This window comes from Xenopus laevis, chromosome 1S (assembly GCF_017654675.1).
Source record: "Xenopus laevis strain J_2021 chromosome 1S, Xenopus_laevis_v10.1, whole genome shotgun sequence".
Classification (NCBI taxonomy): domain Eukaryota; kingdom Metazoa; phylum Chordata; class Amphibia; order Anura; family Pipidae; genus Xenopus; species Xenopus laevis.
Window position 1 is genome coordinate 16,003,061 of NC_054372.1, and position 22,115 is coordinate 16,025,175.

Consider the following 22,115-nt stretch of genomic DNA (forward strand, 5'->3'; position numbering starts at 1 on the left):
AAACAAGGAGGCAAAAAATGTTTTCCCCTTCCCACCCCTAATTTGCATATGCAAATTAGGATTTGGATTCGGTTCGGTTTTGTGAAGGATTTGGGGGTTTCGGCCGAATCCAAAATAATGGATTCGGTGCATCTCTAATGTGCACAATATTTCACAGGGCATGACCCCCCTCATAGAATAACAAGAGTTCTCCGATTATTACCCCGGCAATCACTGTACATCCTTGTGTAATAACATTAACACATTTTTAAAAAACTCACAGTAAAAATAAATACCCATGCAAAACATAGATTAGGAATACTTAAAGGGCAACTAAAGCCCGGGTCAGGTTAATCTTCAAGCCTTTGTATTGGGGACACTTCCCACAGCAGTATGACAGTTTATACCCAGATCGAACAGGGGCCCACCTTCTCTAAACTGCCGTCTGTAAAAAAAAAAGTCCAGTGTCCAATATAAATCTCTAGAAAACACTAACTCCTGGATTAAGTTGCCCTATTTATAAAAATAATAATAATCAGGATATCCTATACTGAAATATTCCTTTCAGCGATTATAAAAAAAAATTATATTACCTTTGAAAATAAAACGTAAAAACCTATTTAGCATTTCCAGCCGTCTGGTGTATCTGGACATGAAAATATATCCTGGAAGCAAGATACACCGCTCAAGTCAAAAGTAAGCAATAGACGGAATTGTGGCGGTATCACAACGCTAACTAATCAATAATTTATCACGTTACATTAAATGACCTCTGTGCTGTGTATGGAAATACAGGCATGTATTATGTGTGGGTGTCACTTTGTTATTATAAAATGGTATTCACTCCTTTGCCATGTAAACAGTCATACTGGGAAGAATACATCCATTTTGTACAGCAGATAATATAAAAGATATTTACCCCCTTATGTAATCAATAAGGATGCAGAGAATCCAGGATTCGTTTCGGGGTTCGGCCTTTTTCAGCAAGATTCGGATTCAGTTGAATACTTCTGCCTGGCTGAACCAAATCTGAATTTGCGCATGTAAATTAGGGGTGGGGATGGAAATTGCTGGACTTTTTGTCACAAAACAAGGAAGTAAAAAATGTTTCCTCTTCCCATCCCTAATGTGCATATAAGTAGGATTGGGTTTGGTTCTTTTGCGAAGGATTCGGGGGCTTGGCCGAATCCAACATGGATTCGGTGCATCCCTAGTAAAAAAGAGGCACTAAGTTTGCCCAGGAGCAGTAACCCATAGCAACCAATAAGCGGTTTGCTTTTAAGCAGGTGACCAGTAAATGCTACCTGCTGATTGGTTGCTATTGGTTACTGCTCCTGGGCAAACGTAGCACCTTTTATTACAAAACCCCCTTAGATATAGGGCTGTTGGCGCACATAGCACTGCTCAGCCAGCTAAAAAGTATCCAAAAATCGTTCCCAATAATTGGAAACACCTGAAAGTGCTGGTCCTGGCAATTTTTAGCCCAAAAACACTATTTTGGGTAATCAGTCTACTAGTGCTGCTGCTAAGCTTAGGTCAAATATTACTCCCAAAATAAAGGCTTATTCAAAATAAAATATTTGTCAGCAATTTTGTTACTGGCCCTTTAAAGGTGCCTTTAGAAATGTGATGGTTTCCCGGACAATACCAAACAAGAACAGCCAAACTATTTCAGCAGCTAAATGAGTGCTTGTGCTTAAAGCTTCCATCAAAAATAGAACTGGTGTCGGCCACCTGATGAATACGCAATCAATACCTGAACCTTGTATTTCATGGTGGGGACCAGAACGACTGCAATACTAATTAGGGCTGCTCTAGAGAATTATGCTTGATGTCTTAAAGGGGAACTATCGGCAAAATGAAAATTTTATATTTTCATACTGATATAAGAAACTTTCTAAATACAAAAACTCTGTACCGTTTCTAAAATAATCGAATTGATCTCCACTATCCCTTATTCAGCATCTGTTTCTCTTCATGCAGCATTTGGGTGTCATTGACAGTTAGATCCAATATATCTTTTAGGGGGGCTTCCTTTTGCCTAGAAGGTGTATTAAAGCTCACTCTATTAAAATCACCAGACATCATGTCTCTCTACATGCAGAATTTGTGCAAGAGGCAGTTATATTGTTAGATTTTGTTTGTACTGGAATCAGTTATTTGAGTGAGCTCTAATACATCTAGGAAAGAAAGCCCCCCCTATAAGATATATTGGATCATTCATCAGACACCCAACTGCTGCATTAAGACAGAAAGAAGAGAAACAGATGCCGACAGAGGAATAGTGAAGAAAACTTGATTATTTCAGAAACAATGCAGAATTTTTAACTGCTTGCATTTAGAAATTTTATTCCATCAGTATGAGGAAGCTTATATTACATTTTCAATTTTGCAATAGTTCCCCTTTAAAGGACATTCCTTCTCTTCATACTGGCGTTCATACACTAGCTGAGCAGCTTTTTTACAGAAGGGTATTCTAAGGCAAAATTGCCGTTGGGTTAATAACAAACACCATGGAAGTTTACATATAACATATAAGTGCAAATATGAATGGATAAAAGAATTGGGAGGTACAGACTGTTTATCAATTGGCTATATTCACCTTCAAACAAACACAAATCGAGGGTGAATAAGCTGATAGGCATAGTCATATACTGGGCAATTTTTGAAGGCCAAATAATATTAAAATACTAACGACAGCCAAAGAAGAGGATGGGAACCCTGAAAATTCTGGAAGCCTCCACATTAGGCCTCCAGTTTGACAACTCATGTGGCCAAACAGATGACTACCATACAGGTGGCCATATTCTACTGTTCTGTTCAACCGGCACAAATGATCAGAACTGTAGGAAGTGAAGATGAGCTGTGGCTCTTCCACCAACAAATTCAACAATACTGGACATTTGCAGGCGACCATCTTTCATCAGAAAGAATCGCAGGATGGTCCATCACAATCCACCCCTGACCTGGCCAGAAAAACTCCTCCTGAGCAAATTTAGGCATGTTCTGCAAGTGCTCTGTTTGCTCATATGGTCTTATGTCAACACAAGGCTCTACAGACAGTAACAACTGAATGCTTCATGGTAGTGCATGGAACTTTGCCCCCTCTCTGTGAAGCCATAGATTACAACTGTGCCTTCATGGCAATGCACAAGAGTCCTCTAAAATTTACCCCCTCAGCCCACCCCCAGTGGAATGGGGTCCTGCTCCCACCAGCTACAGGTAAAGGCACAGCATGCCAACACACTGTAATGACTGGACCTATATCAGTCTCTTCCTTCAACCTATATGTTGATCTGCTATGGGAAAACAAAGAGCCAAAATACAAACATTTCTCTTTATCAGTGTAACTTGCTATATCCCCTATATGTTGTGCATCTTGTAATACACAAAGACCACAGCAGATCTCTATAAATAGTGCCTATAGACTGCCATATGATGCATTTAAACTTGTAGAACAAGAAATAATTCAACCTACAAAATAACATACGGTATAATGAAAACAGTTTGAAGCCACTTTGCTGTTTCGTGATCTGTAAAACCCAACCTGTAGCTTTATGTGGCTATGACCTTCCACTGTGGCTTCTAGTACCTTAATATTTTATATTAGGGTTAAATATCCTCCTTATACCTCTGTATACGTATCTATGGTAGCAGCACAAAGCAGCCCTTGACTGATCCATTGGATTCAAACACAAGCCCATTCTGGTCAGATGTTGGGTTGTATAGGAACAACTACTTCTCTTTGAGCTTAATATGGGCAACAAGGCAAATTATCAGCAGATTGCTTCCCATTTATAAACACTAAAGGTGGTAATAGACGTAGAGATCCGCACGTTTGGCCATATCGGGCTGATCCGATCGTGGGCCCTAGGGCCCAACGATTGTATCAGAACGGAGGCCAAACGGGCGGTCAGATCAACGAAAAGATGCTGCCACGATCAGACAGGATTTTCTAACCTGCCCAATTGCCATCTGGCCGACTTTGGCTGGATATCGATCGGGAAAGCCCGTTGGGGGGCTCTACACATGGGACGAAAATCCGCCGACTTGGTCTGTCCGCAGCGTTTATCAGCCCGTGTATGGGGACCTTAAGGATTAATTTGTAGCTCAATGGAACCATTGGAGTCTGCACAATATAGGACCAGGAGTCTGTAAACTATAGATCCAGCAAACTGTTGGCTTCCAAGACTGTTTGATGAACATACTTATTAATTATTCCCCCAAACTGGTGCACTTTATGAACCTATCATATGAAAATGTTTGTTAAGGATATTTTAGATGGATTGGATGGAGTGGTTACTCAAATCCAATTATCAGAGATTCCATGCTTGGGATGGTCATGTCTGGAAAACAAGAATCGGATTAAATTAAGATCTTTAGGAACAAAGTGTATATTCCCTTGATACTGACAAAGAAACCATATTGAACTTTATGTTCAGACACATGGGAAGTGTGTGGCCCCTGCAGTGGCAGCTAACAAAGTGACAGAGCCTCTCCTGCAGCCGACTACACTCCATCTTGGTACAACATTGGTTGCAGAATGTAGGGGGGGGGGGAAGGCACAGGCATTTCCAGCAGAAAAATAGAATCTGCAAACAGTTTAATCAAAAATGTACACTTATTTCTGTCCATCGGCATGGTAACAGATCAAAAAGCTGATTTGCCCACCTGGGATACGTTATCCCCATGTTCTCCAATATAGACAAGATACAAATATATGGATATCAATCACCCTTTCTAATGTACTGCACAGCAGCTATTCCCTTAGGGAAACGTTTTGGGAGCAATTCCTTTCCAGCCACTGAACCTGTGTTAGACCTAAATTGCAAACAGCCACGTAACTCCTTGTGTTGTACTTGAAGTACATGTGATTGGAGCACAGTGTGAATGGATGTATAAAACATAACACCAAGTGTTTCCCCTCATCACACTGCTGTGATGAGAAACCCAATGGCCACTTATCACTGTAGCATGAAGGGTTAATAGGAGGACATATAAACAGGACTCTCTGTGCCTTGAAGTCTTTCAAAGAAGAACCTGTCAGGATGCATCTCTAGCTATCCAGCCACTCTCTGTTAGGAAATTTAAAATCCTTTTCTTTAATACTTTATCCAGATAGCTGGGGAGGCGGCTTTTAGAAGGGATCCCTTGCCGTTTCTGTAGGTGGTCCTTAATAAAGATGGTTTTTACAGTCAGATAGCGAGTGGGGCTCAAATTGAGGGAGCTGCACAGCACCTTCTCCCTGTCAGACAACAGTTCAAACCCAGCAAGGTTTTCAATGGCAGCAAATTCACTCTCCTTGCCATCTTCTCTACCTCTCTTGTTGTTTGCAATGTTCTTATTTTCTTTCCTCTTCTCCCGTTTATGTCTGGCAGCTTCATACTCAGCAGATTCCTCCATCTTGGTGATGCCATTGCGGCGGTACCTCTGCAGTTCCCGGATCTTAGCCCTAAGCATCCGCTCTTTGTGCGTGTTCTCGAAAAAGTCCTCGATTTCCTTGTTTGACATGAACTGATACAACGGCCTCAGTTTTAATCGGAGCTCTTTCTCCTCTTTGGAAATTTTCCGTTTGCCCGGTTTCTCTTTGTCCTTTTTATCTTTACCCAAAAAGGCAGGCACAAGATTGTAATCCCTTGCTATGCTTTTCCTCCGTTGCCTTTCTTTGAGTTTCCTTACATACATATCCACGTAGGCTTCTTTTAGTTCTACTTCAACATCGTCATCATCATAATTTACAGACAACCCACTAATTAGAGTTTCTGCATCCTGGTCGTATTCAATTTCATAGTCATCTCGGAGTGGCATGTACCCCAACTGCTGCTGATCTGCAACTGTTAAGTCTAAAGGAGTCTGTGGGGCGGTGAGGCTCGGGGACAGTGGACCTCCTGTGGGACATGTGTGATCAGTTACTCTGTTGGGGATACTGTCTGGAATACATGCTTTCCCTAGGTTGCCGTGAATATACATGGTGACGTAGTGTTCCATTACTTCTGTTGGTGTTCTGGAAGCTCCCACGTGTGCAGCCATATCCTCCTGACAAGAAAAAGGTAAAAATTGACAAAAAAATTCAAAAGCCAAACATTAAAATTATCATACAATGAGGAAGCAGGGGGTGGATTGTCATTCTTCTATTAGGTGAGTTGGCCTGTATAAAGGGCCTGTCTTCACTGAACTTATCCACTGCTCATTTGTATAAAATGAATACTACAGGTATGGGATCCGTTATCCGGAAACCCGGTATCCAGAAGGTTCTAAATCACGGAAAGACCATCTCTCGTAGACTCCATTTTATCCAAATATTTAAAAATTACTTCATTTTTCTCTGTAATAAGAAAACAGTATCTTGATTTGTATCCAAACTAAAGGTGGCCATACACTATCATACACTGCCAAACGAGCAGATCTTAACCCGATATGCCCACTAACGGCTGGGCGATATTGGGTGAATCCAAACGTTTGGCCCTGGGGCCGAGCCATCACATTACAATGCTGCGAATGGGTGCCAACGGGTCGCAGGACCGCATCAACTAGCCGTTTCAGTCCTGGATCGCAGAAAAAAATCAAACTTGACCAATCGATATTTGTGTGATTTTTGGCCTGATACAGATCGGGAGAACCCATACACATGCAGATAAGCAGCCAAATCGTCCTAAAGGACTGACATCGGCAGCTAGAGTCCTGCACGGAACCAATTTCTAAGACCCAGACCCGACCCGCATATTTAGCAACTTTGATCTGCTACCCGGAACCGCAACCGACTTATCCACAACCCGACCACCATTAAACAGGAAGTGACTGTGCTACAAACTGGAAGTGACATCATCAAAAGTGGGCGGGCACAGAAACAAGTTTCGTAAAACTTTAAAAGGAGTAAAATATAGACAATATAAGATAAGACATTTAGATGAGACCCGCAAACCGACCCACGGGTTTACTCGCACTTCAATATCCTCCCCTAATTCCGCAGGGTGCCCCCTTTTTTGCGGGTACCCGACCCGGCTGCAGGACTCGATCAGCAGCTTTAATCTGCCTGTGTATGGTCACCTTAAAATATAATTAATCCTTATTGGAGCAAAACCAGCCTATTGGGTTTATTTATTGGTTACATGATTTTCTAGTAGACTTAAGGTATGGAGATCCAAATTAGGGAAAGATCAGTTATCCAGATTCTGTATTGGCTGCCAATATGATTAATCATATTAATATGTTTAATTGTGATACTGGAATGACTTTGCTAAAGGTGGACATTACCTTTAACGTACACCAACGTTCAGACATGTGACCAAATACAGATTATGGTTTAGCATTCACGTCCAACTGTGACGTTTAGTAGCAGACCCTGTCCATTGACAATAGACAACTTTTATTTTCTTTCAAGAAACCACATTTTCCAAAACAAAGCAAAATAACCCATTAAGCCAAGGGGAGTTTGTAAATCCAGTCATATTTCAGCAATGACATAATTCATGGTTATGTAAATGAACATGGAGTAAAGGTGATATAGCACAAAGGATTGGAGCTGGTATCCTTGATGAAAGCACATGAGCCTCTGCATGATTATTTTTAGTTTCCAGCTCTCTGCAAAACTCTTGGGCTAGGCCACATATCTGCTGAGAGTTGAATAATCCCAGTCTGTTGCTTTAATTCCAGGAAGGCATTCAAGAGAAGGTAACATTGACACTGTTTCATACATACTGGATTTGGAACAATGTAGTTGTGCCTCAAAACCCTAAGTTTCAAGTAGTTAAAGTGGACCCGTCACCCAGACATAAAAATCTGTATAATAAAAGTCCTTTTTAAATTAAACATGAAAGCCAATTTCTTTTTTTTATTAAAGTATTCATAGCTGTTGTAAACTCATTTAAAAATATCAGCTGTTAATCAAATATTGCGTACCCCGCCTCTATGCCTAGGCATAGAGGTGGGGCAAACAATTACTTTCACTTTCCATTCAGCACTTCCTAGATGTCACTGCTCTCTCCACATTCCCCCAGTTCTCTTAACAATTTAATTGTGTAACCAGTGCATGGGAATGGACATTGGGTCCCTGTCCCCTGGTGCACAAACAAGATTCTGAGATGATACAAGGCTTGCCTTAATAACAGTGTCCACAAAATGGCTCCTTCCTGGTTACTATAATTATGAGTACCCAGACTGATGGAAACAATATTCAAATAATTTATACAGTGTAAGTAAAGTTCATTTTGCTTGACTAACATGATAAAATAGGATTTGGAATAATTTTGTTTGGGTGACGGGTCCCCTTTAATGAAAGAGTAACACCAAAAAAACAAGTCTTTTAAAGTAATGAAAATATAATGTACTGTTGTGCTGCACTGGTAAAATGGGTGTGTTTGCTTCACAAACTCTACTATAGTTTATATAAACAAGCTGCTGTGTAGCCATGGGGGCAGCCATTCAAGCACAGGATACACAGTAGATAACAGATAAGTTCTACTATAGTTTATATAAACAAGCTGCTGTGTAGCCATGGGGGCAGCCATTCAAGCACAGGATACACAGTAGATAACAGATAAGTTCTACTATAGTTTATATAAACAAGCTGCTGTGTAGCCATGGGGGCAGCCATTCAAGCACAGGATACACAGTAGATAACAGATAATTACTACTATAGTTTATATAAACAAGCTGCTGTGTAGCCATGGGGGCAGCCATTCAAGCACAGGATACACAGTAGATAACAGATAAGTACTACTATAGTTTATATAAACAAGCTGCTGTGTAGCCACGGGGGCAGCCATTCAAGCACAGGATACACAGTAGATAACAAATAAGTACTACTATAGTTTATATAAACAAGCTGCTGTGTAGCCATGGGGGCAGCCATTCAAGCACAGGATACACAGTAGATTACCGATAAGTACTACTATAGTTTATATAAACAAGCTGCTGTGTAGCCATGGGGGCAGCCATTCAAGCACAGGATACACAGTAGATAACAGATAAGTACTATTGTAGTTTATATAAACAAGCTGCTGTGTGACCATGGGGGCAGCCATTCAAGCACAGGATACACAGTAGATAACAAATAAATACTACTATAGTTTATATTAACAAGCTGCTGTGTAGCCATGGGGGCAGCCATTTAAGCACAGGATACACAGTAGATAACAAATAAATACTACTATAGTTTATATAAACAAGCTGCTGTGTAGCCATGGGGGCAGCCATTCAAAGCTGGAAAAGGAGAAAAGGCACATGATACACAGCTGATAACAGATGAGCTCTGTAGTATATAATGGGATTCTTAAGAACTTATTTGTTATCTACTGTGTACCCTGTGCTTGAATGGCTGCCCCATGGCTACACAGCAGCTTGTTTATATAAACTATAGTAGTACTTATCTGTTATCTACTGTGTATCCTGTGCTTGAATGGCTGCCCCCATGGCTACACAGCAGCTTGTTTATATAAACTATAGTAGTACTTATCTGTTATCTACTGTGTATCCTGTGCTTGAATGGCTGCCCCCATGGCTACACAGCAGCTTGTTTATATAAACTATAGTAGTACTTATCTGTTATCTACTGTGTATCCTGTGCTTGAATGGCTGCCCCCATGGCTACACAGCAGCTTGTTTATATAAACTATAGTAGTACTTATCTGTTATCTACTGTGTATCCTGTGCTTGAATGGCTGAGACACCCCTCCTGTCAGGGCCTTCTCTTACCAATGGATTTGACTGCTGGAGCTTTAAGTGGATGTAAACTCCACAAAAAAGTGTTTGTAATGAAAGAAAATAACACTTGAAAGCAGTCTCACACTTTTCCTCAATAAAGAGTGTAGCAGAATCCAGCCCTGCAGTTCATTAGCTGCTACTTTGGTGTCAATAAGCAGCAGCAGTTGTTTATATATAGAGACCTCTCCCAGTAAACTTTGCTGTAGTCCTAGGGCAGGCCTAATAGCAGATTGGATGACATCGAGTAGCATCTGCTCTCCCTTACGGGCCCATTGATTCTGCTCACCCAGTTTCCAAAGCCAAATTGTTCGATTGCATCGAGCAGCAGCTGCTCTTCCCTGCTGGTCCAGCCTCCCTCGGCTTCGGGCCCCCATAGGGTGAATCTGCCGCCGTCTACTAATTGGTAGCCGTGCCACCGCCGGTGATTGCCGATCTCTGCCCCCGCCGAGAAGCAGTCTGTGCACAGCTCGATGTCCTGACATTCCGTGCAACGGAGGCGCAGGCTGGTCACATCGGCTAAGCAATATACGCAGTACTTCTTGCTCAGGTCCGCCATATTGAGCTGTTGTTGGGGGACTCTCTGCAAGCTACGCCCCGCCCATCGTTTCCCTCCTTTCCAAAGCGCATGCGCCCCGCTGAGTAGGGTTGACGTCGGAGCCCATTGGCTGAGAGCCTCCGACCTTGGTGTCAGTCTTCGAAAACCAATAATACCGAGGCGCTATTGGCGAAAGCTTGTCAATGTGGTTTCATGAGTACCGCCTCTACACGCCGTCGCCTTGGCAACCAGTAGTAACTTCTACAGCTTTTAGGTGACAGGCGGGCATGGAGCTTGAAACCAGCGCTAGTAGCGAACCTGCTCTAATACCCGAGTCTGAGCAGCAAGAAGGAGATGTAGTTATTGGAGGAAGAGACCTGAGGTGAGTCAAAACCACTGAAAGACCATTAATACTCTTAGGAGCCCCCTGAGAGCCGAGAGAGGTGCAGTTCTGCAGCAGCTGCTGCTTGTATATCTGTGATACACTGAGACTATACAATAGTATTTCTGCAATATACTTGCAAAATAGGCCCCTGGGTGGTAACCCATAGCAACAAACCAGCCTTCTTCAGCCAGTTATTATTATTATTATTATTATTATTCTGTATTTACACAATAAATGTGTCTGTACACTGAATTTACAGAATTACAAAGCCAACAATGACTGATACAAGAGGCGAAGAGCTTACAATCTAAAAAAACAATGAAAACATTTTGTTTACTTGCCATGGATTATTGCCCAGGCCGCGTATTTAAAGGAGAAGGAAAGCTACCGAAACAGTTTATTGCCAATAGATTATACACAACAGTGCAAGTTATAACACTATATTTATTCTGCAGAATGCTTTACCATACCTGAGTATCAACTCTAGAAACTCTCTGATTGTTTAGGATAGCAGCTGCCATATTAGCTTGGCGTGACATCACTTCCTGGCTGAGTCTCTCCCTGCTCACTCATAGCTCTGGGCTCAGATTACAGCAGAGAAGGGAGGGGGAGAGGAGCAAACTGAGCATGCTCAAGCCCAAACCCTGGAGGTTTAAGCTGAAAACAGGAAGTCTGATACAGAAGCCCATGAGTACACAATAGAAGGATAGAAATTCAGAGTTTTTTTTGACAGAGGACTCAGAGCAGCATTACTTTGAGGGTTTACTGGTGTATTTATATAGACCTTTCTGATAAAGCTCACTTAGTTTCAGCCTTTCCTTCTCTTTTAACGTGGTCCCTCCCAAATCGTGGCCCCTGACACATTCCCTTATGAGTGGGGTAACTACTGGGGCAGCAGAAGATGCGACTAAACTTGCAGCCAGATCACTAAGCATGCGGGCAGTGGCCATGTCCGGACTGGGATTAAAATGAGACATTGCCATTTTAGACACACAGAGGCCCACACAGCCCCCAGCAGCCCAATAAATAGTGACTTTCTATGGCATCTTACAGCAGCTCCTCCGGCATTTGCCAGAACCCATAGATTGCTAGTCCGGGCCTGGCAGTGGTGGAACTACTGGGGGTGCATCTGTACCAGGGCCCGCACCCCCCCTCGGGGCCCACCAGCAGTTTGCACACAAGCAAATGTACAGAGGGGGGTGGGGGTAGCCCGGCTGCACCCAGGCCCTGCGGGGAGTAGTTACGTTACTGCATGAGGGGCATGGCCTTGGCATAAATCAGATCTGTACTGACATTCAAATTAGGCCCTGACATTTCAGGTAAAAACCCCAGCCCACTAATTATTGACTAACTATTGTCTATATGGCATTTGACAGATCCCACAGATTGCCAGTCTATGCCTGGTACAAATATTTCAGATGTATGATATTTAACAGACGTTTGTTATCTTCAATACATAAATCAGGTATGTCCAGACTGCAGTCCTCCAGCTGTTTCTGTATGGCGCTAGCATGTTCCATAGTAATGTTCAGAGGAATATTTGTCTTTTACAGAAAGGCCGATTCCCATGGACTCCATTTTATCCAAATATTAAAAATGATTTCCTATTCCTGTGTAATAATAAAACATTACATTGTACTTGATCCCAACTAAGATATAAATCATCCTTATTGGAAGCAAAACCAGCCTATTGGCTTTATTTAATGTTTACATGATTTTCAAAGGGGACCCTTTTAAAAATTATTCAAAATCCTATTTTATCACATTAGTTAAGCAAAATGAACTTTAATGTCACTATATAAATTATTTGAATCTTGTTTCCTTCAGTCTTGGAATTCATAATTATAGCAAGCAGGCAGGAGCCATTTTTTTATTAAGACAAGTCTTGCATCATCTCAGAATCTTGTTTGTGCACCAGAATGGGGGTCCCGATGTCCATCCCCTTGTCCTGGCTACACAAATGGTGAAGAGAATGGGTGAATGTGGGGAGAGCAGTGACATCTAGTAAGTAGTGATGTGCTGGCCGGGCCGATACCCGCGGGACCCGTGGGTCGGGCTGACCTCGCACTCTTCCTCGTGGGTGCGGGTTAAGCTCTTCTCCTGCTCTCCCCTTCCGCTACCGTCAAATGCCGGCTTCCGACTTCCGGGTTAGTCTTTTAGAGACGATGCGCCTGCTTGCCCCGCCCCTTCTATAGAAGCAACCCAGAAGTCGGATGTGGGCGGGCATGGGCTAAGGGAGGGCGGGTTAGGATCGGGTGCGGGTTGGGGAAGTGCTGAATAGAAAGTGATTGTCTGCCCCGCCTCTATACCTGAGGCATAGAGGAGGGGCAGACAGTATTTGATTGACAGCTGAGATTTTTAAATGAGCTTACAACAGCTATGAATGCTTTAATAAAAAATAGAATTCAGGTTTAATTTGAAAAGGACTTTTCTTATACAGATTTGTGTCTGGGTGACAGGTCCACTTTTAAGTATGAAGATCCAAATTTTGAAAAGATCCGGTATCCAGAATGCCCCAGCATTCTGGATAACAGGTCCCATACCTGTAATAGCATTTCCCTACCCCACACACTTAATGTGGTGAATTTCACGTGCGACCAGTTAGTTTCAGGTTACAGAAGACACCCCTGCAAACATGGACAGCGCAGGCAGACAGTGTTCTGGACAGTATAACATATAACCCAGCACTAGGAGGGCAGCAATAAGCTCCAGTCAGGGCCACCATTGGGGGGTACAGGGGGTACTGCAGTCAGGGGCCCATGGTGCATGGCTGGTTCAGACTTTTTTGGGGGTGCCCTGTTGTACTTGTTGGAGCTCCTTTCAGGGGCCCAGGTGACCAGTGGGTTAATAAATGTACAGGGTCATGTGACTTCTAATGGTGGCCCTGAGTCCAGTGATCTGAACATTAGAAATTTAAAACGCAGTGCTGGTTATTCTTTCCACGTCACTAATACTCCTACTTACTAGTCAGATATTCACTTTTTAGTTTCTGCTTGTTAGTAGACTAACTTGCCATGGGCAACTGCACTTGTGCTATCTAGTGCTTTGTTTGTAAAAGTTTACCGCCTCTGGTTTGCATTGGTAAACCGTCGCCTCCAGCATTTCAAGCTGACAGTATCTTAGATCAATGGTTTCCTGGGTGATTCAGATCTTTGGTGTGGGGTACCCTAGGAACATATGTGGGTGGAATGCCCTTTTCTATAATGGATTCTACTGGAATCCCAACCTGTTTATGGGCTAAGGGGGACCCTGGCCTATTGTTGGGCCCCAAAGGGGGGGAGGGGCTTGAGGAGAATAAGTCTGAAGAGCACTGCCCTATATATTGGACTCATCGGTTAGTTCAGTTGGGTCAAAGCTGTAGCTGTCTGCCAAAGATCTTTAGAGTTCTATGAAATAAAATTTCTAACTGACATGGATCAGAATTAAGCAAAGGTCTGTAGTAATGATTTCTACTCAACAACATAAGTATTACAAATCTGGGTGTAATGAGTGTACCATGCCAGCCAGGGGGAGCTGTTGCCTAATATTCGCAGGAACCAAATGCTTTATTTTAACCTGAAGCGAAAACACAAAATGTATATTGGCAAATAAGTGACAGTCTTTTAAGGAAAAATTAAAAAAAAAAAATTAAGTGGCTGTTTATATATGCAAACCACATTAACATAACTTATACCATTTACAGTTCTTTTTCCTACCACAGTCCATAAAAGTACAGATAGATAAACTACCTCCTGATGAAATTTATTCTTATCATGGTAATAGAGGGAAGAGGATAAGTGACCGAATTGAATGTTGGAACAACTTCTGCAAAGCATTGTGCAGATGGCTTCCTAGCTGTGGCCTTTAAAAATACATTTAACAATCCTCAAACCACTTGATTAACCCTCTTGTGTATATTTTTCTTTTTAATACTCAGTGGAGGCAACGGGCCAGCTGAAGAGAAGGAAGATGGAAACGAGTCAGAGACTGGAGTGGATTATGGAAGGAGTGCTGGCATTAAAGAGGAAGCAGAGTTACCACACAGTGAAGAAGAAGGCACCTCGGAGATGGCCGACTTGCTGGCAGAAGGTAGCATGTTGGAGATGCATCGCGACGGAGCTGGTAGCAGATCCTCAGTCCATAGTAAGGAAGATACCACTGAGAGGGAGGAAGAGGAGGTAACTGGGGTAGAGATGGAGCAAGTGGTAGTGCCTGGTGAAGAAGTAATTGACACATCAGAGTTAGAATCAGCAAAGCAGTGGAATGATACCACAGAGCCTTCTCTGGAACCAAAGGCCACTGCAGAAGAAGAGGAGTTAGAAGTAGAAGCAGAAGACCAAGAACGTACAAATGAGGTGGAAGTCCTGGAGGAAGAAGAGGAAGATACTGACGATAAAGAAAGAAGAGAAGAACTGATTCAGCAATACCAAGCCCTAATTCAAGAACGGGATAAGGTCCAGCAGCACAATGCGCAACTCCAGAACAAACTATATGAATATTTTAGACGCAAGAAAGGAGAAGACCTACGGCCAGAGACTGAAAAACGTACCTCAGACCAGGAGCAACGATACCTCAAGTATCTGACGTCTCTGGAGGACATGAAGAAGAAGAACGTGGAGGATGCAGCAATGCATCAGCAGCAAATCGAAGAACTCAGCGCACAATGTCTGGAGGTAGTAAGTCGGGTGGACAAGGAGTGGACCTCTTTTCAAGAGCATAAGAAAAGTATAGCTGTCCTTGCATATAAGAAATCTGGAGCTGGAAAGCATGTATCATCTGCCTTTATTGAAACTCTGGCTCAGCTGCAGGGCAAAGAGGACCGCAAGGAAAAGGAGGTCACACAGGTTCACCTGGAAAATATCAAGCTGAAGAATCAGATCTATCAGTTCCAATCTGCACTGAGATCCAAAGAAGAGCTGGCCGAGGGGCTGCACCTCATTGACTTTGAGCAGCTGAAGATTGAAAACCAGACCTACAACGAGAAGATCGAAGAGAGGAACGAAGAGCTGCTCAAGCTCCGAAAGAAAATCACAAGCACAGTTCATACTCTGACTCACGTAAAAGAAAAACTACAGTTTATGCAGGCAGAGAATCAGGAAAAGAAAGACCAACTGATGGAGGTAGAGGCCATTTTGGCTAATAAAAGGGACATCCTGACAAAAACCAAACAGGCGAGAGACAGCCTAAGGAGAGACAATTTAAAGCTTAAACAACAAAGTGGTCTGTTAGACAACAAGTTGCTATTAAAGGACTTTGAAGACAAAGTAGATGCAACAGAAGTGATGTCTCAGAAGCTGGAAAGCCTAAAGCGCCGCCATGCTGAGCTGTCTCTGTCCAGTAAAGGGTTAATGAAGAAAATAGAGGAAGGAAATCTTACCCTGAAAAACTGATGGCAGTCTCTGTAATCTTCAAGTTGTTTTCCAGAAGAAACCACTCTCAAATGGTAACCGACACTAACATTATGGGGATTATTTATCAAAGATCAAATTTTAGAGTAATGTGAATTTTTTAAAACTCCAATAAATTCGATTTTATTCCCAATTTGAATGTTATGTTATTTATGAAAAAATTCGAACGTCTAAAATTCCATCAAATAGTCCCGACCTGAAAACTTGAATCAAATTTGAATTGCATTTTCCTCTGATGCGTGATATTTTTTTTTTGATGCACAGCATTTTTTTTCTCCCATTGGCGTCATTTTCGAAGCGCAAAACTTGACTCATCACTACTATTAACATCTTCAAATAGTTCAAGGGACCACTGACTTCTTCATGAACTCGGCAGGCTTTAGATGGAGAATAATCGAATTAGAACTGTTTCTACGGTATAGGTGTAATAAATCTCACATTCAAATTCAAATTCGAGTTGGTGCTTTTAAATTCAAATTTGTGAGTTTTAACCAAAAACAAATTAGAAAATTCGAATTTACTATTTGAACCTTAATAGATTATACATTAAACGTGAGCATGTACAATATATTGCTCTGTATTATTATATTCTCAGCGCCCCCTGAGGATAAGAAGTTTTTACTTCGCGCAGACAGGCTCGGAATGAGAAGAACAGTATAAGGACATCTATACTGTGTAGGGATGGGCGAATTTTTTTGCCTTGTTTTGCCAAAAAAAATTACGCCCATAGACTTGTATGGCAGCATGCGTCAAAAAAAAGACGCGCGTCAAAACAATTTCGCTGCGCGACAATTTTTTTTGACGCCCATAGACTTTAATGGGCGTCGGCGACATTTCACCGGCGGCGAATTTTGTGCGAAACGAAACGGGTCAAATTTGCCCATCCCTAATACTGTGGTGATACAGACAGGGCTCTGTCATTACAGACAATGGAAATCAAATAACAGACGCACATACACCTTCAGTTAAAACTAGAGCACATTCTGGGGCACGGCCATGAGTTTAGAGCCTGTATTTACTAAACCTAGTCATGGTGTAGCAGAGGTTTCCCATTATGAGCTAGGGATGCTCTGAATCCAGGATTCAGCCTTTTTCAGCAGAATTTGGATTTGGCTGAATCCTTCTGCCCGACCAAAACAAATTAGAATTTTTGTATGCAAATTAGGGGCGGGGAGGGAAATCACGTGACTTTTTGTCGCAAAACAAGGAAGTAAAAAATGTTTCCCCTTCCCACCCCTAATTTGCATACGCAAATTAGGTTTCGGTTCGGTATTTGGCCGAATCTTTCATGAAGGATACGGGGGTTCATCCGAATCCAAAACAATAGATTCGGTGCATTACTATTTTGAACTGTGCTCCCTTGGCTGCTTGGGGCCACAGCTCCTATTGGCTTCTATGTAATGGAACAGGAGAGCTGTGGGCGATGATACACAGTCAGTGAACAATGGAGAGGAGGGCAGGATTGAAACTGCAAACAAAGTGTGCAACACCTTCATAAAAGAAACTTAAAGGGGTTGTTTACCTTTAAATTAACACTAAGGGGGTTATTTATCAAAATCCAAATTTACCTCATTATTTTCTTAAATATAAGGATGCACCGAATCCAGGATTCGGTTTGGGATTCGGCCCTTTTCAGCAGAATTTCGGCCAAATCCTTCTACCCATCTGAACCAAATCCTAATTTGCATATGCAAATTAGGGGTGGAGGGAAATCGCGTGACAAAACAAGGAAGTAAAAAATGTTTTCCCCTTCCCATCCCTAATTTGTATATGCAAATTTGGGTTATGTATTCGGCCAAATCGTTTATGAAGGATTTTGGGGTTCGGTCGAACCCAAAATAGTGGATTTGGTGCATCCCTACTTAAATATATTCCGACCACATCCGCACGGGTTATTTCCCATTATTTATCAATACATTTTCCCGAAAAATTCCAGTTTGGGGGCAAAAAAATTTGAAAAAATTGTGAAAATCGTATGGAAATTCAAACTGTATAAATTTTTCGAATTTTCCGTTCAAAAAAAATTATTTCAGCCCCAAAACCACAAAATTTTCGGGACTTCTGCCATTGACTTATTTACAACCTCGGCAGGTCTGAGATGCCGGATTTTTGGATTCAGACTTTTTTCCATCCTCGTGGTATAATAAATCATGAAAAATTCTATTTTTTTTTCAGTAAAAATTCAGATTTTATAGTAAAAAAACTCAAATTTTTTGAGTTTCTTTGTATTTGGACTTTAATGAATAACCCCCTCACTATGATTTAGCAACTCATATTCTGAGACAGTTTGTTTTCATTTTTTATTATTTGTGGTTTTTGAGTTATTTCACTTTTTATTTAGCAGCTCTCCAGTTTGCAATTTCAGCAATCTGGTTGCAAAGGTCTGAATTCCCCTAGCAACCATCCACTGATTTGAATAAGAGACTGGAATATGAATAGGAGAGGCCTGAATAGAAAGATGAGTAATAAGTAGCAATAACAATACATTTTTAGCCTTACAGAGCATTTGTTTTTTTAGATGGGGTCAGTGACCCCTCTTTGAAAGCTGGAAAGAGAAGAAGGCGAATAATTCAAAAACTATAACAAAAGAAAACAATTGAAAAGCTACTTAGAATTAGAAGGTACAGTGGCCCTTTTATATTTAATTACACTTATATGTTTATTCTCAGTGAGGGGCTGCAGGTTGCTTAGCTCATCCCAGAAAGAGTTAATACTCGAAATTGTATCTCCATGTAAACTTGTCTTTGCTGAGACATTGGGTGAATAAGGAGGGCCTTCTATGTTCATAATTAACAACAACTTTTCAACATTCTTTAGTCGCATTACTCTATGACACTGACATCTCCAGAATTGGATATTTCTAAATCACTTACTATAAATGTTATTATCAAGTCACCAGTAGGGGGCAGTGCTGCTTGTGTTTCAGTGATTATCCAGCCAGTGATACAAACTGCAGTCCCTGTAATGCCACAATGACTCGTCTTCTCTCAAGGTCACATCTCCACTAATGACAAGAATTGTACATATGAAACACATAGAAGGCACTGTAGTAAAACTCTCACAATATGTGACAACTAAATTAAACATTCATTTATACACCTTTCCCACAGTGTGTTTTTAATATCAGTAAACTGCTACTGTCACTTTACCTAAAATACCTGCTATCCCACAGTCACACTCCCTTCCCAGAGACTATTATCCACTGTTACTATAGGCACCATCTCTCCCTACTATACCTGCTATCCCACAGTCACACTCCCTTCCTAGAGACTATTATCCACTGTTACTATAGACACCATCTCTCCCTACTATACCTGCTATCCCACAGTCACACTCCCTTCCCAGAGACTATTATCCACTGTTACTATAGGCACCATCTCTCCCTACTATACCTGCTATCCCACAGTCACACTCCCTTCCTAGAGACTATTATCCACTGTTACTATAGACACCATCTCTCCCTACTATACCTGCTATCCCACAGTCACACTCCCTTCCCAGAGACTATTATCCCACTGTTACTATAGGCACCATCTCTCCCTACTATACCTGCTATCCCACAGTCACACTCCCTTCCCAGAGACTATTATCCACTGTTACTATAGGCACCATCTCTCCCTACTATACCTGCTATCCCACAGTCACACTCCCTTCCCAGAGACTATTATCCACTGTTACTATAGACACCATCTCTCCCTACTATACCTGCTATCCCACAGTCACACTCCCTTCCCAGAGACTATTATCCCACTGTTACTATAGACACCATCTCTCCCTACTATACCTGCTATCCCACAGTCACACTCCCTTCCCAGAGACTATTATCCCACTGCTACTATAGACACCATCTCTCCCTACTATACCTGCTATCCCACAGTCACACTCCCTTCCCAGAGACTATTATCCCACTGTTACTATAGGCACCATCTCTCCCTACTATACCTGTTATCCTACAGTCACACTCCCTTCCCAGAGACTATTATCCCACAGTTACTATAGGCACCATCTCTCCCTACTATACCTGCTATCCCACAGTCACACTCCCTTCCCAGAGACTATTATCCCACAGTTACTATAGGCACCATCTCTCCCTACTATACCTGCTATCCCACAGTCACACTCCCTTCCCAGAGACTATTATCCCACAGTTACTATAGGCACCATCCAACTGGATTCACAGAAATGGAGAGTTGAAAGTGCTCATGTCAATAGAATATAACTGCACAGTAAAGCTTTAGGGGTATCTCATAAATATTTAAGTGAGACTACTGTTTGTTGTGACCTTACATCTGAATTGCAGCAATGGAAGTAAAGAATTCCTCAGAATTTAAGGGTACTGGCAGAAGCAGTGATCAGTCACCTGCAATAAATCCTCACCAAGCGGACGACTAATCTCCTGTAAATTATTTCCCACTACTTCCCACTCAACCATATGCAGCGGTTTGTTTTTCTTACCAAATCTTACCAAACTGGAATATATATTTAAGTAAATCTTGCCCTTTTACATCTCTTGCCTTGAGCCACCATTTCGTGATGGTCTGTGTGCTGCCTCAGAGATCACCTGACCAGAAATACTACAGCTCTAACTGTAACAGGAAGTAGTGAGGAAGCAAAAGACTCAACTCTGTCTGTTAATTGGCTCATGTGACCTAACATGTATGGTTTGTTGGTATGTTTGTGAGTACAGTGAATCCTACGATCCCAGGGGACGGCCCTTATTTTTTAAAATGGCAATTTTCTATTTCTGATTACCCAATGGCACATACTACTAGAAAAGTATATTATTATGAAAATGGTTTATTTACATGAAGCAGGGTTTTACATATGAGCTGTTTTATGCAATATCTTTTTATAGAGACCTACATTGTTTGGGGGGTATAGTTTTCCTTTAACCTGCCTATCTTCCTCTCCTAGAGACTACTATTACAGGTAGTATCCTATCGCTAGCTGGCATCATTCACGGGGTCCCTGCACCCCAACTTTTCTCTCTAGAGCAGTGATCCCCAACCAGTAGCTCATGAGTAACATGTTGCTCTACAACCCCTTGGATGTTGCTCTCGGTGGCCTCAAAGCAAGTGATTATTTTTCAATTCCAGACTTGGAAGCAAGTTTTAATTGCATAAAAACTAAGTAAAGTACCAAGTAGAGCCTCTTGTAGGCTGCCAGTCCACACAGGGGCTACCAAATAGCCAATCACAGACCTTATTTGGCACCCCAAGGGACTTTTCATGCTTGTGTTGCTCCCCAACTCTTTTTTTATTTGAATGTGGCTCACGAGTAAAAAAGGTTGGGGATCTCTGCTCCAGAGTACTGGTCCCTCAATGGCAAAACAGTTTTACTGGGCCTTGTTGCACCCAGGCTCCCTGGAACAGGTCCAGCTGGGTCAAACCATAGGCCAAAGAGGAAGACCCATCCCTTCTCCCTTACTATACCAAAGCGTGACAGTAAGTGGTCACAACATCTGTTGGCCAATAATACATCTATGCAAATTACAACTGGATACATAGACATCTGCCCAGCAACTAGGGAGATCAGGTAGTGTAGGGATTTAAAGCAATAGGGGCACATTAACCCTATGAGTCCCTATATATTGTAAACTGGGCAGACATTCCATAGATATTGGTCAGTTCATTGATTGGAAGGTTTCACAATGTCGTCTACCAATGCACCAAGTTGGCCGGTGAAGTTGGAAGTGATGAGAAGCAGCAGCAGCTCCTTTTCACTCTTGCTGTTCTGATTGTTCGGTCCGACACCTCTACGAACAGTACAAGAAGTGGCTGTACAGTGTAGCCCCTCTTGTACGGTGTAGAACCTCTTGTACGGTGTAGAACCTCTTGTACGGTGTAGAACCTCTTGTACGGTGTAGAACCTCTTGTACGGTATGAGTCTGTTAAGCCAGTGGGTCCAAACACACGCACGAGTATTCTCTGGGAAACTGCTGATTTTTTCCCATTCACTTACCTTTGTAACATTGAATGAATGTCTTCTCCTCTAGAACTCATCCCACTGAGTCACAAAAGTTATATATATATATGATCAATATCACCACTGTTAATTGTGCAATAGACTCTGCCTGCTGATATAGCAAATGGTGCCGGATGGGGTCAGCTCAGAAGAACCACAAGAC

The 22,115-nt window shown here is 42.0% G+C and overlaps 2 protein-coding genes across 2 annotated transcripts; one reads left to right on the plus strand and one right to left on the minus strand.

Moving 5' to 3' along the window:
* Nucleotides 1-4,565: 4,565 nt before the first annotated feature.
* Nucleotides 4,566-10,237, minus strand: tada2b.S (transcriptional adaptor 2B S homeolog). The gene is made up of 2 exons (XM_018243031.2): nucleotides 9,968-10,237; nucleotides 4,566-6,015 (listed from the first exon to the last, which is right to left on the minus strand). Exons 1-2 carry the CDS (start codon nucleotides 10,235-10,237, stop codon nucleotides 5,023-5,025), a joined length of 1,263 nt encoding a protein of 420 aa, XP_018098520.1. The 3' UTR covers nucleotides 4,566-5,022.
* A 107-nt stretch (nucleotides 10,238-10,344) lies between these two features.
* On the plus strand, nucleotides 10,345-16,121 carry LOC108706532 (coiled-coil domain-containing protein 96). Its single transcript, XM_018243030.2, has 2 exons — nucleotides 10,345-10,598; nucleotides 14,518-16,121. Exons 1-2 carry the CDS (start codon nucleotides 10,504-10,506, stop codon nucleotides 15,968-15,970), a joined length of 1,548 nt encoding a protein of 515 aa, XP_018098519.1. The 5' UTR covers nucleotides 10,345-10,503; the 3' UTR covers nucleotides 15,971-16,121.
* The last annotated feature ends 5,994 nt before the right edge of the window (nucleotides 16,122-22,115 follow it).

What these genes read in the sequence shown, in the direction of transcription:
- tada2b.S (XM_018243031.2), bottom strand. Translation starts at nt 10,237, where the DNA reads ATGGCGGACCTGAGCAAGAAGTACTGCGTATATTGCTTAGCCGATGTG. An exon ending in AATTTGGCTTTGGAAACTGG is followed by an intron (nt 6,016 to 9,967) that starts GTGAGCAGAATC and finishes TTTTCTTGTCAG; the next exon opens with GAGGATATGGCTGCACACGT.
- LOC108706532 (XM_018243030.2), top strand. Translation starts at nt 10,504, where the DNA reads ATGGAGCTTGAAACCAGCGCTAGTAGCGAACCTGCTCTAATACCCGAG. An exon ending in ATTGGAGGAAGAGACCTGAG is followed by an intron (nt 10,599 to 14,517) that starts GTGAGTCAAAAC and finishes TTTAATACTCAG; the next exon opens with TGGAGGCAACGGGCCAGCTG.